At 45.3% G+C, this 11484-nt stretch overlaps 1 protein-coding gene across 2 annotated transcripts in view; it reads left to right on the top strand.

Annotated features, from left to right (window-relative positions):
• The window catches only part of LOC128895649 (synaptic vesicle glycoprotein 2A-like), a 14296-nt gene extending 5062 nt beyond the window's left edge, over positions 1-9234 (top strand). Inside the window, exons 1-11 of one of the 2 annotated variants that reach the window (XM_054158415.1) lie at positions 377-607; positions 2415-2465; positions 3053-3214; positions 5321-5483; positions 5560-5681; positions 5752-5990; positions 6127-6453; positions 6522-6666; positions 6948-7107; positions 7836-7963; positions 8073-9234. In XM_054158415.1, the coding sequence (XP_054014390.1) occupies positions 523-607; positions 2415-2465; positions 3053-3214; positions 5321-5483; positions 5560-5681; positions 5752-5990; positions 6127-6453; positions 6522-6666; positions 6948-7107; positions 7836-7963; positions 8073-8140 (1650 nt within the window). In that variant the 5' untranslated portion in view covers positions 377-522 and the 3' untranslated portion in view covers positions 8141-9234. Of the gene's footprint in view, positions 1-376; positions 608-2414; positions 2466-3052; positions 3215-5320; positions 5484-5559; positions 5682-5751; positions 5991-6126; positions 6454-6521; positions 6667-6947; positions 7108-7835; positions 7964-8072 lie in introns of those variants that run through there. The other variant, XM_054158424.1, reaches the window with a different exon arrangement.
• The last annotated feature ends 2250 nt before the right edge of the window (positions 9235-11484 follow it).

Below are 11484 nucleotides of genomic sequence, written 5' to 3'. Positions count from 1 at the left end.
CCTTATCCTCGAAGAACGTGACCTGGTGCGATACTGTAAGCACAGTTCCGTCACAAATTCGTCGCTTTCAGACTATAAAGCTCATTCATGAATATATACCTACGCTAACGTTTCGTTACTAATTAACCGGTCATGTATATCGCAGCAGGTGAAAATAAGGAATATACTGAAATGAGAAAGTCCTTCTTTGTACTCCTCCGGAGGGGAGAGGGGAATGTATCGCATGGTCCCACGTTGGGGCGGCCCTGGCAGGAGCGATAAGGGGCTCGCCGATCTGATGCAGATATACGCGCGCGGCTCACAGCGAGTATCGGTGGAATAAGGGGGAAAAAGTGGTAGCGCAGCGACAAAGGCGACGGCCAGCAGGTTTATTATTGCAGTTGATTAGACAGGCGGCGCAGTTGGTTAGGCGATTTCGCGGAGAGCAAAACGCGCAGCGTGTACCGAGCAAGGCTGCGCGAGTAGCGCGAAACAAGCAAGATCGGCGTCGGCGCAGAGATGCGTTAGTGTCGCGCGCGTACGATGTCGGGCGATATCGCTCGATTGGAACACGAGCCAGCCGCGTCTGAGCCGCTAGTCGGAGGAGACGCTGTGTTCACCTTACAAGGTAATTCACATCGTGCAGTCTTCTTCTTGTAAAACTAGTTCCAAGTGGCTTCTATTCTGGAATAGTTAGGGATCCCCTCGTTCGCTGTTCTTTGAATTTTCGAATACTCGGTGGTGTCGCGTTGACGGAACGGGACGACGCGGTTAGAAGCTAACCGAAGTGAGCTTCGGTTGGCAACCAGTTCGGTGAGTCTTCCTCGATCGACTCGTTAATTCCTTTAATCGTCTTTCGATTTCATCTCGTCGAATCGCGACCGGAGATCGTCAACCAAAATTTGACCTGGTCTGGTACAGTTCTCGGTGGTCTAAGGTGACTCGAGTTCGCGAATGGAAAAATACCCGATTATAAGACTCCGTATGCATGGATGTATGCGTATTTATCTCTGTATCTCAGGAGTGGTTTGTCTGTAAATCATACAATTTGGTATAGTGGCTTCTGTGCATGGGGTATCCGTCCCATTCCGTTATTGAGAAAATGTCGTGTATGCTGATGAATGTATGTATGACAAGTATATGCCGAGTCCAAGCTTGCTTCGTATCTCAAGAGTGGTTTGTCAGGAAGTCATGAAATTTGATATGTCGACTTCCACACAATGGTTATTGATGCTACTTATATTTAGACTTCCCACTTCCATCGATCGTTTACTCGAGGCTCTTTTGTTACTTCCATTTTTCTTCGTCCGCGATATCGTTTTCACTGCCAAGCCAGTAACATCGTTATCGAAGATATTCTGGAACAACCAGATTTTGTCCTCGCTTATGAATTTTCGAGTGAACGTTCGAACGCGTTCGGCGGGTTCAGGAAACAGGGGGGGGGCAGGTTACGAGATAACGGAATCTTCCTGGAGTATCCGTCTGGATCCGACCGTGGTTCGCGAAGACCGTGGTCCGTATTCTCGGTGACATAATATTTTTGTTATGGCGTTCGAACAAGCATTCGAGCCTTGCTAATTAAATCGTCTTGCTAAGAGAGTAATCGCAACTTCGATAGGGGCGTTTACGGTTTTTCACGAGACTGCAGTTTGCAGTAAAAAATACGATCGACTGTAAACACAGTACGTATAAACAACAACGAGGAGAAACGGTCTGAAAGCGGTGTATCGAACGCGAACGGGCGTCGGTTCGAATAAAACGTGTATGAAAACGTAAGAGACGAAAGGGGTAGAGCAAGTGTTTGCCAAAGCACTCGGGGCAACGGCTTCGAACGCGTTTCCATCGACGAGAACAAAGGAAGCGTGGTAAGAGCGCGTGGCGTCGAACGAACAGGTCACGGCGCCGTGACAAACGCGAATAATACGAAAAACGGTTTCTCGGACGGCACAAAGGGGCGGCGACTTCGTCCTTTAACCAGCGAGCTTAGCTACAGACGTCTGGCGTTGTCCCGACGCGCCAAGACCTCCGAGAATTGTTTTTATTCTCGGAAATAACCCGCCGCGAGCGACCAAGTATGCGAACTGACTTTCACGCCAGTGGCGGAGCTAGGGCCGACGTCTCCCAGAGCTTCTTCTTTTAGAATTAAACTCTTTCGGGAGTATTCGATTGCTTTGTAGTAGCGTTCGCTCAATTCTCACCTAAAAAAACACGTAAATTTTATTCAGAGGAATTTCTCTCAGCTGCGCGCATATTGTTTATCATCTCGGTATTCGATATTTACTTACACCTTTCTTTTCTGTGACGTGTTAGAGTCTTCTGGGTTGTGTAATCCCCTTTGACGATGCCATCCGCATCCCTCTACCGACGCCACTGCGCCAGCCTCTGCAGTTACAGCTCCCTTCTGCATCTAAACCATGATTTTCTTGTTTTCGCAGGCACCAAGCAGACAGCGGAGAGCGTAGCTCAAGATGCCGTCGACCAAACAGGTATTCTTCGTCCCTGGTTCAATATTAGAAGTATTAGCGTTTCTCCGTTTCATTTTTTTTTTTTCTAAATTCGACTGCCGAAACTCCTTCACTTGCTATCGCAACGATCGCACGCGAGACGTCAGAGGGGATCAAATGGCGTCGAGGTCACGTCAAGGTCACTCTGTGTTCTATTCAGCATGTTGCATATTCTGCAAGGTCGAACGGAACGCAACAAGGCGAATTTTCGTTGGAACGTTCGAAAACGAGACGACGAAACTTAACCGGGCTCTCTATCACGAACGTCATCTAAAAGACTATTGTAAACATCGCGTTATCTACTCATGGATTATTCTATCGAGCGATAAAAATAACGGTAATAAATTCCGTAAGACGGTTCTAGAACTCGTACTTTGGTTTAGCTGGTGTCTATTTCGCTCGCAATTTCTTTTTCAGTAGCGTCAATTATCACCGGTGACCTTGAAATACTTTTCGACACGCGATACATTCGATAGAAATAACAAGAAATATTCGTAGACTCGTTCGATCGTCGGTATTTATACAGTAATAGGAGATCGGTTCTAATTCGTTTGGTTTTTCCCTGACAGGATTTGGCAAGTTTAACCTTAAGGTTATGGCCGTCAGCAGTTTGATCTTCATGAACGTGGCGTTCAGCATAACTAGCATTGGATTCATATTGCCATCGGCAGCATGCGACTTTCGGATGACCACGATGGACAAGGGCCGGTTAAGCGCCGCCCCGATGTTAGGTAACTAATTTGCTTCGTCTCAATCGAACCAATCTTGCGATTATACCGACATAAGCATCGCGAATTGCAATCGACTATCGCCAGTATCGCTACTCGAACATTTCTCTTTGAATACGATTGCAATAAACTAATCCACTATAGACTCTACTGACATTGTTACATCGAGCGGGAGTAGCGATAACGAAATTTTTTTAAATTTTGGCTCGCGTTGCGGTCGCAAAATAACGTCGTTCGTTTTGGTCTGGGTTAGGTCTTTGAATACGATTGTAATAAACTAATCCACTATAGACTCTACTGACATTGTTACATCGAGCGGGAGTAGCGATAACGAAATTTTTTTAAATTTTGGCTCGCGTTGCGGTCGCAAAATAACGTCGTTCGTTTTGGTCTGGGTTAGGTCTGGGTTAGGTCTTTGAATACGATTGTAATAAAATAATCCACTATAGACTCTACTGACATTGTTATATCGAGGGGGAGTAGCGATAACGAAATTTTTTTAAATTTTGACTCGCGTTGCGGTCGCAAAATAACGTCGTTCGTTTTGGTCTGAGTTAGGTCTTTGAATACGATTGTAATAAACTAATCCACTATAGACTCTACTGACATTGTTACATCGAGCGGGAGTAGCGATAACGACATTTTTTTAAATTTTGGCTCGCGTTGCGGTCGCAAAATAACGCCGTTTGTTTCGGTCGATTCCACCGCGTCGAGACGCGAGCACGTTCGCCAATTTGTTATTTATAACTACACGCGGACAAAGGTTGTACACAAAGTTGGGCGGATCGAGTCGACGGGAATGTCTCGTTTTCATCGTCGAGTTGTTTCCCAGTGACTCAGCCAGCGCGGGGAGACGTTTTAATATTTAATAATTCGTCGAACGACAACCGTGTCGGGTTACAACTACGAGGAAGCGCTTGGCGTAAAATCTTTCGTTTCTTTCTCTTTGTTCGGCGCGAACGTTGACGTAGCGTTCCCGTGCAATCAGCGAAAGTATAGTCCGCGTTATCGCACGGCTGGAATTCGTCTTTCTCGCGTGCCTTTCCGGCGACACGCGTACACGCCGTTCTATTGATTTAACCCAACCGAGTTGAGAAAATAACGCCGAGTTAAGCCGTAAAATAACAGCTACAACGAGGTTCCGGAATACTACTCGGTCCGTTTCTTTGAGTAAAGAGTTCTTAGAGTAAAGATTAATCCAGGTTCGGTTGCCGCCAATTCTGGAATAGCTTGTACGAATGGCGCGACGAGAAACACGAGGAAACGCATTCGAACGGGCAACACCGTCAACGAGTCGAATGTAAATAATGAAACCGTCGAAGACTCTCATTATACCGGAACGTGACTCGTCTCTCACTTTTATTTTCCAACAGATGTTGGCATTATGCGAAAATGTTCAATGGAAGACGTTAAATATCGAATGAAGTAATCAATTATTCATCCTATAAAAAGCCATATTCTGCATCTGCGTTTTAAAGAACAATTATCAATCCTTCATCATCTAAGAGGAATTACTGAAACGTGCGTTACTCTACCTCGCTTTGGAGTACAACTTCGCATAGCTGTTGCATCATTTATCGACGATTACTATCGGCCGCGAGGAGAATTGAGAAGCATTATGCCGTGAAACATCGAACGTTTCTTCCTTTCGTAAATATCTTATGCGACACTTGTTCCAGCCACGTATACGTTCATTCAGTTTCACGTGCTTCCTTACCAACTTGCTATCCATCGATAGCTAGTATGTAATTTTACAGGAGAAAGTTTACCACTAGTATAAATAAACTATGAACTCTGTTATCTTGCTTGGATCTAGCCAAGACTCGTAGACAACATTTCTATTTATTTATAGAAGATAAATCGTCATCGTATCGTCATCGACCTCCATAGTTGCAGGAACATAGCGCCGGAACCTCTTGCAATTAGCGAGGTACAGTCGTCGCTAGCGCGACACATATCCGCGACCTGCGTTCGAGGGCTTTCGCTTCCAATTTCGCTCGTTTCTAAGCGACCACGGCTTTCCATCAATTCACAGGTTGCAACGAACGGAACGATCGTCGATGCATGTATCGAGGTTCTACCCTATCTCCATAATTACGTGCTTTGTAGGTATGCTGGCTGGTTCCTACATATGGGGGTGCTACGCAGCGATAAAAGGACGAAGGCTATCGCTGTTGGTCGCTTTGTTTCTCCATGGAATCTCCGAGTTATTGGCGTCAGTGGTGCCTCTCTATTGGGTCTTCCTGTTCTTAAAATTTCTGAGTGGTGCAGCGTTAGTACGACACGTGTCATTCTGCTCGGGTCATGAGTTCTATCGACAAACGGTGACGATGTGTTAATATTTTCAGCATGAACGGCCAATCGGCGGTCGTCTTTCTGTACCTGGGTGAGTTCCAACCGACCAAGTACCGCAACAAGATGCTCTCGTGGATGGAGATGGCCTGGGTACTAGGGATGATCATTCTGGCAGGTGAATACTAAAGATAAAAGAACGATTGGTTATCGAACAAATTCGTATCGGAACATCTGAACATTTTCAGGAGTCGGTTGGATCATCATACCGTTGGAGGTGAACATTCCAATCGGAGGTGTGGTCTTTCATTCGTGGCATCTTTTCGTCTTCATATGCTCCCTGCCAGCTCTACTCACAGGCACGTGGCTGCTGTTCTTCCCTGAGACGCCCAAGTACCTCGCCGAGACGGGACAGAACGTCCAAATGTTGGACGTGCTGATGAGAATGTATTCGGAGAACAGCGGAGAACCTCCGAAGGAATATATAGTAAGCGATTCTATACATTCCGTTAGATGTTCATGTTTGAGAGTATGAAGTTTACAAGGCGGTACGTAGTCGTTCAGATCGCGACGTAGGCGGCGTCACCGTGACGATCTAAACTAAAATGCCACTGACTTTCCAGACGAAACTCCGAAATTGCGGAAACAACAACCTTAACGACCTGGTGCATCGAATAATGCACACGAGGGATCAGGACGACGTCGAGGAACAGTCGTTCCAGCTAATGATAAACGATATATGGACGAAAACCGTAATGATACTGAAACCACCGTTTTTATGTAGGACGATAGTCGTGTGCTTGATCGCGTGTTTCGTTACGTCGGCCTATTACACGTTGACTCTGTGGCTACCAGAGCTGTTTCACAGATACGCAGACTTCCAGGAGCAGTTTCCCAATGAGACAGCCAGCGTGTGCACCTTGAAGAACGTGAAGAATAACGCGACGGTGGTATGCATTGAATATTCGATGGTATAGTTCACAGCTTCGTTTGTACCTGATTTTATTAATCGATGCAGATGATGTCGGATGATCCGTTCAACTGCGAATCCAGAGTACAAATTAGCGTGTTCGTCCATACGTTCATCTTGGGAGCCTCTTGCATCCCAACGGGTCTCATATTGCCGCTCCTGGTTAATTATGTAGGATACAAATTCTTCCTCGGTAAGTGGTGACCTTGCTACGCGATTAAAGTCAACCCTTTGCACTTCAAGCTTTCTTTTCTCGTACCTGCCAGCCACTCGAGATGTTTAGCATTCTATTGCCATGAATTCTAAGCTATCTAGATTCGAGAATAAGGTTCGAGCACCATAGAAATTAAGCCTAAAGAAAGAAACGTTAGGTATTGTAGATTTGCTGGAACCTAATCACGCCTCTCAAGTCACCTCTCGAGTGCAAAGGGTTAATATTTATTAATAATTATCCTTAATTCTTCTGTTTCACAGTGATAACAGCTTTCGTGCCCGCTGTCGTGACGTCCTGCCTCTTCCTGGTGAAGACGTCCACTCAAAACTTGATACTCTCTTGCATCTACGAATCGGTTACCTCCGTCTGCCTCAGCATCGTATACTGCCTCTTAGTTGATCTCTATCCGACGCACTTAAGGTACTTCGCAACAGATACAAAACGCAAACATTGTACATAAGGACAGCGTACACGAAGAGGTTACTTCGAAGAATGCGATCGGCTGGATTATCTCCTGACCCTACGCAAAGCGTCGTCTTATCTAGAAGACTGTTTCACGTAATTTGGCACTTTTGTCGGCCGATAAATGGAATTGACGGAATCGGGGGATCGAGTCTGTGTATAACCGGAGGGCGATTAGGGATCAAATATTTTTTTCGAACGGTTTAGGTATAGTATTCCGCGTATCTCGAAAGATAAGAACGTTTAAGTAAATGATTCCTGATAAAAGAAACTTGTTATGTCGGTCTGGTATCGTCGATTGGAATGCACGCGTGTCAAAGTTAACTATCGGCATTGGCACTCGGCAGTTTTTTCCACGACGTATCGATGGATGCTTATCAGCGATATAAATATCCACCTGTAATATTTATTTCAATCCGGATATTTATAACTGCGCGATCGAATCATGGCGATTATCTACATCGACGAAATGTCGTAGCAATCACCTTTGAATATTCTCGAGTGTACCACCGTATGCTGTCTAAGACAAAGTATCTCTATCGTTGTGGAGACGTTGTTATCGAGAGACTGTATGTCCCTATAGTGTCATTGAAATATTCATATTGCGATATCGTATGTAATACGGAATCAGAGCAAAACACAGCTTCTGTACAGTTAGGCACTTATTTTCATTACTTCTTTTTCAGAGCAATGGCGGCTGGTTTGTCGGCTTTCATCAGTCGAATAGGTGCTATAAGCGGTACCCTGATGATCGGGTATCTGATCGATGATTACTGCACGTTAGTGATCATCATAGTGGCTGCTCAACTCTTCCGTACGTATCGAAACGTCTTGTTGATATCGAATAATCTTGTTAAGGTTGAATAACATTAGTTCTGAATATACACAGTTATACGACGTCAAGTTTTCATTGTGTGTTCCAGTGAGCGGGATACTGGCACTGTTCACGCCAGGTGGAAAGAAATCGAACCCAGTCGCCGAGAAATCTTAACGAACGTGACACTATTCGCGTGGCCTTTAAAGAAATAAAAGAAAGTAGAAATCTTCTGTATTCGTAATACCGTATTATAAACGTCTAAGGTCATATTTTAACACGATGTAAATGCATTTCATGTAGAAACGAGACGATAAGGTGCCTTATATACACGAATCGTTCGCACTGCTCGAAACAATTAACGCGAGACGTTCAGCACGCTGCTTAAGGGACTCGTTCGCTCGAAGCATTACTTAAGCTGTACTTAAACGCGCGATGACCTCTTCAAATTTCATTCGAACTACCTAAGAGACACAGTCCTCCGATTATTTCGAGCAGCGTGCACACTCCGCGCAATCAAAATATAGGAAAATATGCGTTCGAACGCGATTGATATCGTACGCAATGTATATTCGTTCACGTTGCTGATGAACGATTTAGTGTAATGCTGATATAAAGGCTTAGAAAATGTACTTTAAGAGAACGAGGGTAATTAACCGAATCTTTTACGGAGGGAGCTTCTACTGTCGTACGAAAGCGCTCCTGCATAGGTTAATTAGAACTAATACTTGCTTATTTCGCGTGACGTACAGAATTTTCGGAAATACCCAGCGAGAGAATAGAGGGAATCGAGGCCGTCATTTCTCGTCGCGTAAAGAGAGATACACTTTAACATGTTAATATAGACTACAATAAAATTCGTATCGTAAATTTACATTTACATTCCTTACAAGGAATAATTCGGGTGCTATAATTAATTTTGAACTCGATCATGGGTGACTTTCCTTTCGTTGTACGGCTAAAGAACACCAAGCAATAGATTAACGTACTTAATCGCGTTAAGAAGAACCAAACAAGAAGAAAATGCTCAATTAAACGACTATGGCAACGATCTCCTATTGTAAAGGCAAGCGGTACGATACTCGACTTAGATGCAATTGTATGATAACAAAGAGTTCTGATTGTACCGATAGACGAACCGCAAATTGGGACGTCGATCGCATTTCCAGCTCGTGTTTTATCTTATACTCTATTTTTCTGCGTGCGAGACTTTTTATATTGTAAACTGTTTATATGCCGGCCATTTAAGCTCAATAAAAAAAGTATTCGTATCGAATCGATCACTTGCCACCTCCTAGAACTAAATTATAGACTAATCGCCTAAATTATAAACGTTCGGTAGAAGCTATACGAAGGCATTGGGGGAGACCGTGTGTGTGTGTGTAATTTCATTGCCCCTAGCGACAGGCAACCGCGACAACAACGTTGAAGGGGAACTCTCCTTCGTGGCGATGGGCTGCGTGCTGGGGTTTCAAACTTTTAATCCAACTTTAATTATCCTTAATCGACCACACCTGAGTACGTAATATCGCTATATAACTACGTAATATCAATGCCATGGGTAGTTTTCCCGACTCGAGGACCCAGTCGCGTGTCCATGTCCACGCGCGGCAACCACCCCACCCTGCGAAACGCGAGCGACCACGCGCTACAGATATTGTTCGAAGCCGAACGAATCGCGGCGGACCTCAGACATGGCTCGAGACGATGTGTGCAGTGCATCGCGTAAGCGCGACAAGACTGTCGACCGAATTAGAGGAACGGTGGACAGCCAGCTGTCGTTCGCGCGCCATATATACAAACGTGTCGCGTCGAGTTTGGCCGTTGACTACGCGATTAAATATTTCTTAGCCGCGGCTTGCATTCTAATTAAGCTGGCGTAACCGCGTTCGTTCTCTTATCACTACCCCTGTCACCCGCGTGAAATCCCCGAGAGCTGGCGGAAGGGGTCGCTCGACACGCGGGGTGGATGTCACGCGTCCTCGGAATGCGTATAGCGCGAACAGAAGCACCTTATGAATGATCGGATCGACGGGGAAGGGATATCAGTCGGGAAGACACGAAGCTAACATCGAGAGGTCTTGTGATCGGGATAGCGTTCTCGGGGACCCGTCGCGCTTCGCTTGGCCGTTGATATCGGTAAGAGAACCTGTGACCCGGGGATTTCTTTTCGATTTGGTTCGTTTAATCGGCCGCCTTTCTTTTTATATTCCCTTGTCCCACTGTGTCTCTCGCGCTCTAGCGCCGTTGACATTGAAACCCGCCGAAATAGAGCGATCTTGGAGTGCAGCCATTTCGTGGAAGCACGTCGTTAGCGGTTGTCCGTCGCCGGAAAGGTTCAGTTAGCTCCTAGCGCGGACCATGACGCGCACCTCTGTTCGCGATCGTCGAGGGCCACCCTTCGTCGACGAATCCGCGCGATTCGATCGATTTCTACGGATTTCCGCGACTAAGCAGCGCTGCAACCGATCGCGAGAGACCGAGTCGCCATCGATGACGGAAATATTACGACGATCGGAGATTTGGCGCGAATCCATCGTCTCTGTCGATCGCGTGCCAACATTAAAGAACGCGCGCGCGATTCGCTAGAACTTGAGGAATATTACGGGCTGTTCGCCCGGTCGATTGCAAATTAATCGTCATTAATAGTCGCTTCATCTTTAAAAGTTGAGTGCGTTGCGATACCTAGGCTTGGCACAGTGCAAACGCTTCGCTTAAAGCGCGATCGGTTGGTAGGTCTCTCTCGATTATTCCTTTGGCAAACTTCTTCTCTTTTAGTCTTCTACGATTAATACTTTTCTCTTCTTTTTGGCTATAGTTGCTTCCTTTGTTGCTTCAGAACTCGTCTAACTAGACAATCGTTGCGCTTTATTACGCGACTATCGCTCCGTAATTAATCATCGTTCGAGTCTGACGCGGCGCGATTCACAAAAATCTGATAATCCGTATCTGACTCTCGACGTTAATCCCTCGAATAGCTTCCGTGAGTATTTCCAGAGACCATTTTCCTTGAGACTCGTGAGCCTCGTGTGAAAATGACGCGGAGTGCGTGCACCTGCGTCTGTTCTGATAAAGCACCGTCGTCCAAACCGTCGTCCTGATTACGCAACGATCTTGGCTGGTCTCCACGACAAATGTTCGATTACCTTTGGGCGGATATCAATCGTCTCATTTACGTTTAACATTTTTCTAAATACACAAGAAGGATTATTGAAATGACCTAATATGTCAGGCTGATCCTTGCATGGCTGAGTTTTCTTCTTTAGAGTTTTCTTCTTTGATGTAATAGAGTCTCTTGATTCCAAAGATATCAATCGTCTCATTTACGTTTAACATTTGTCTAAATACACAAGAAGGATGGTTGAAATGACCTAATATGTCAGGCTGATCCTTGTATGGCTGAGTTTTCTTCTTTGATGTAATAGAGTCTCTTGATTCCAAAGATATCAATCGTCTCATTTACGTTTAACATTTGTCTAAATACACAAGAAGGATGATTGAAATGACCTAATATGTTAGGC

Source organism: Hylaeus anthracinus, unplaced genomic scaffold, assembly GCF_026225885.1.
Source record: "Hylaeus anthracinus isolate JK02 unplaced genomic scaffold, UHH_iyHylAnth1.0_haploid 0, whole genome shotgun sequence".
NCBI classification, from domain to species: Eukaryota; Metazoa; Arthropoda; class Insecta; order Hymenoptera; family Colletidae; genus Hylaeus; species Hylaeus anthracinus.
The sequence above is the reverse complement of the archived record's forward strand: the minus strand, read 5'-3'. Positions and strand labels throughout refer to the sequence as shown.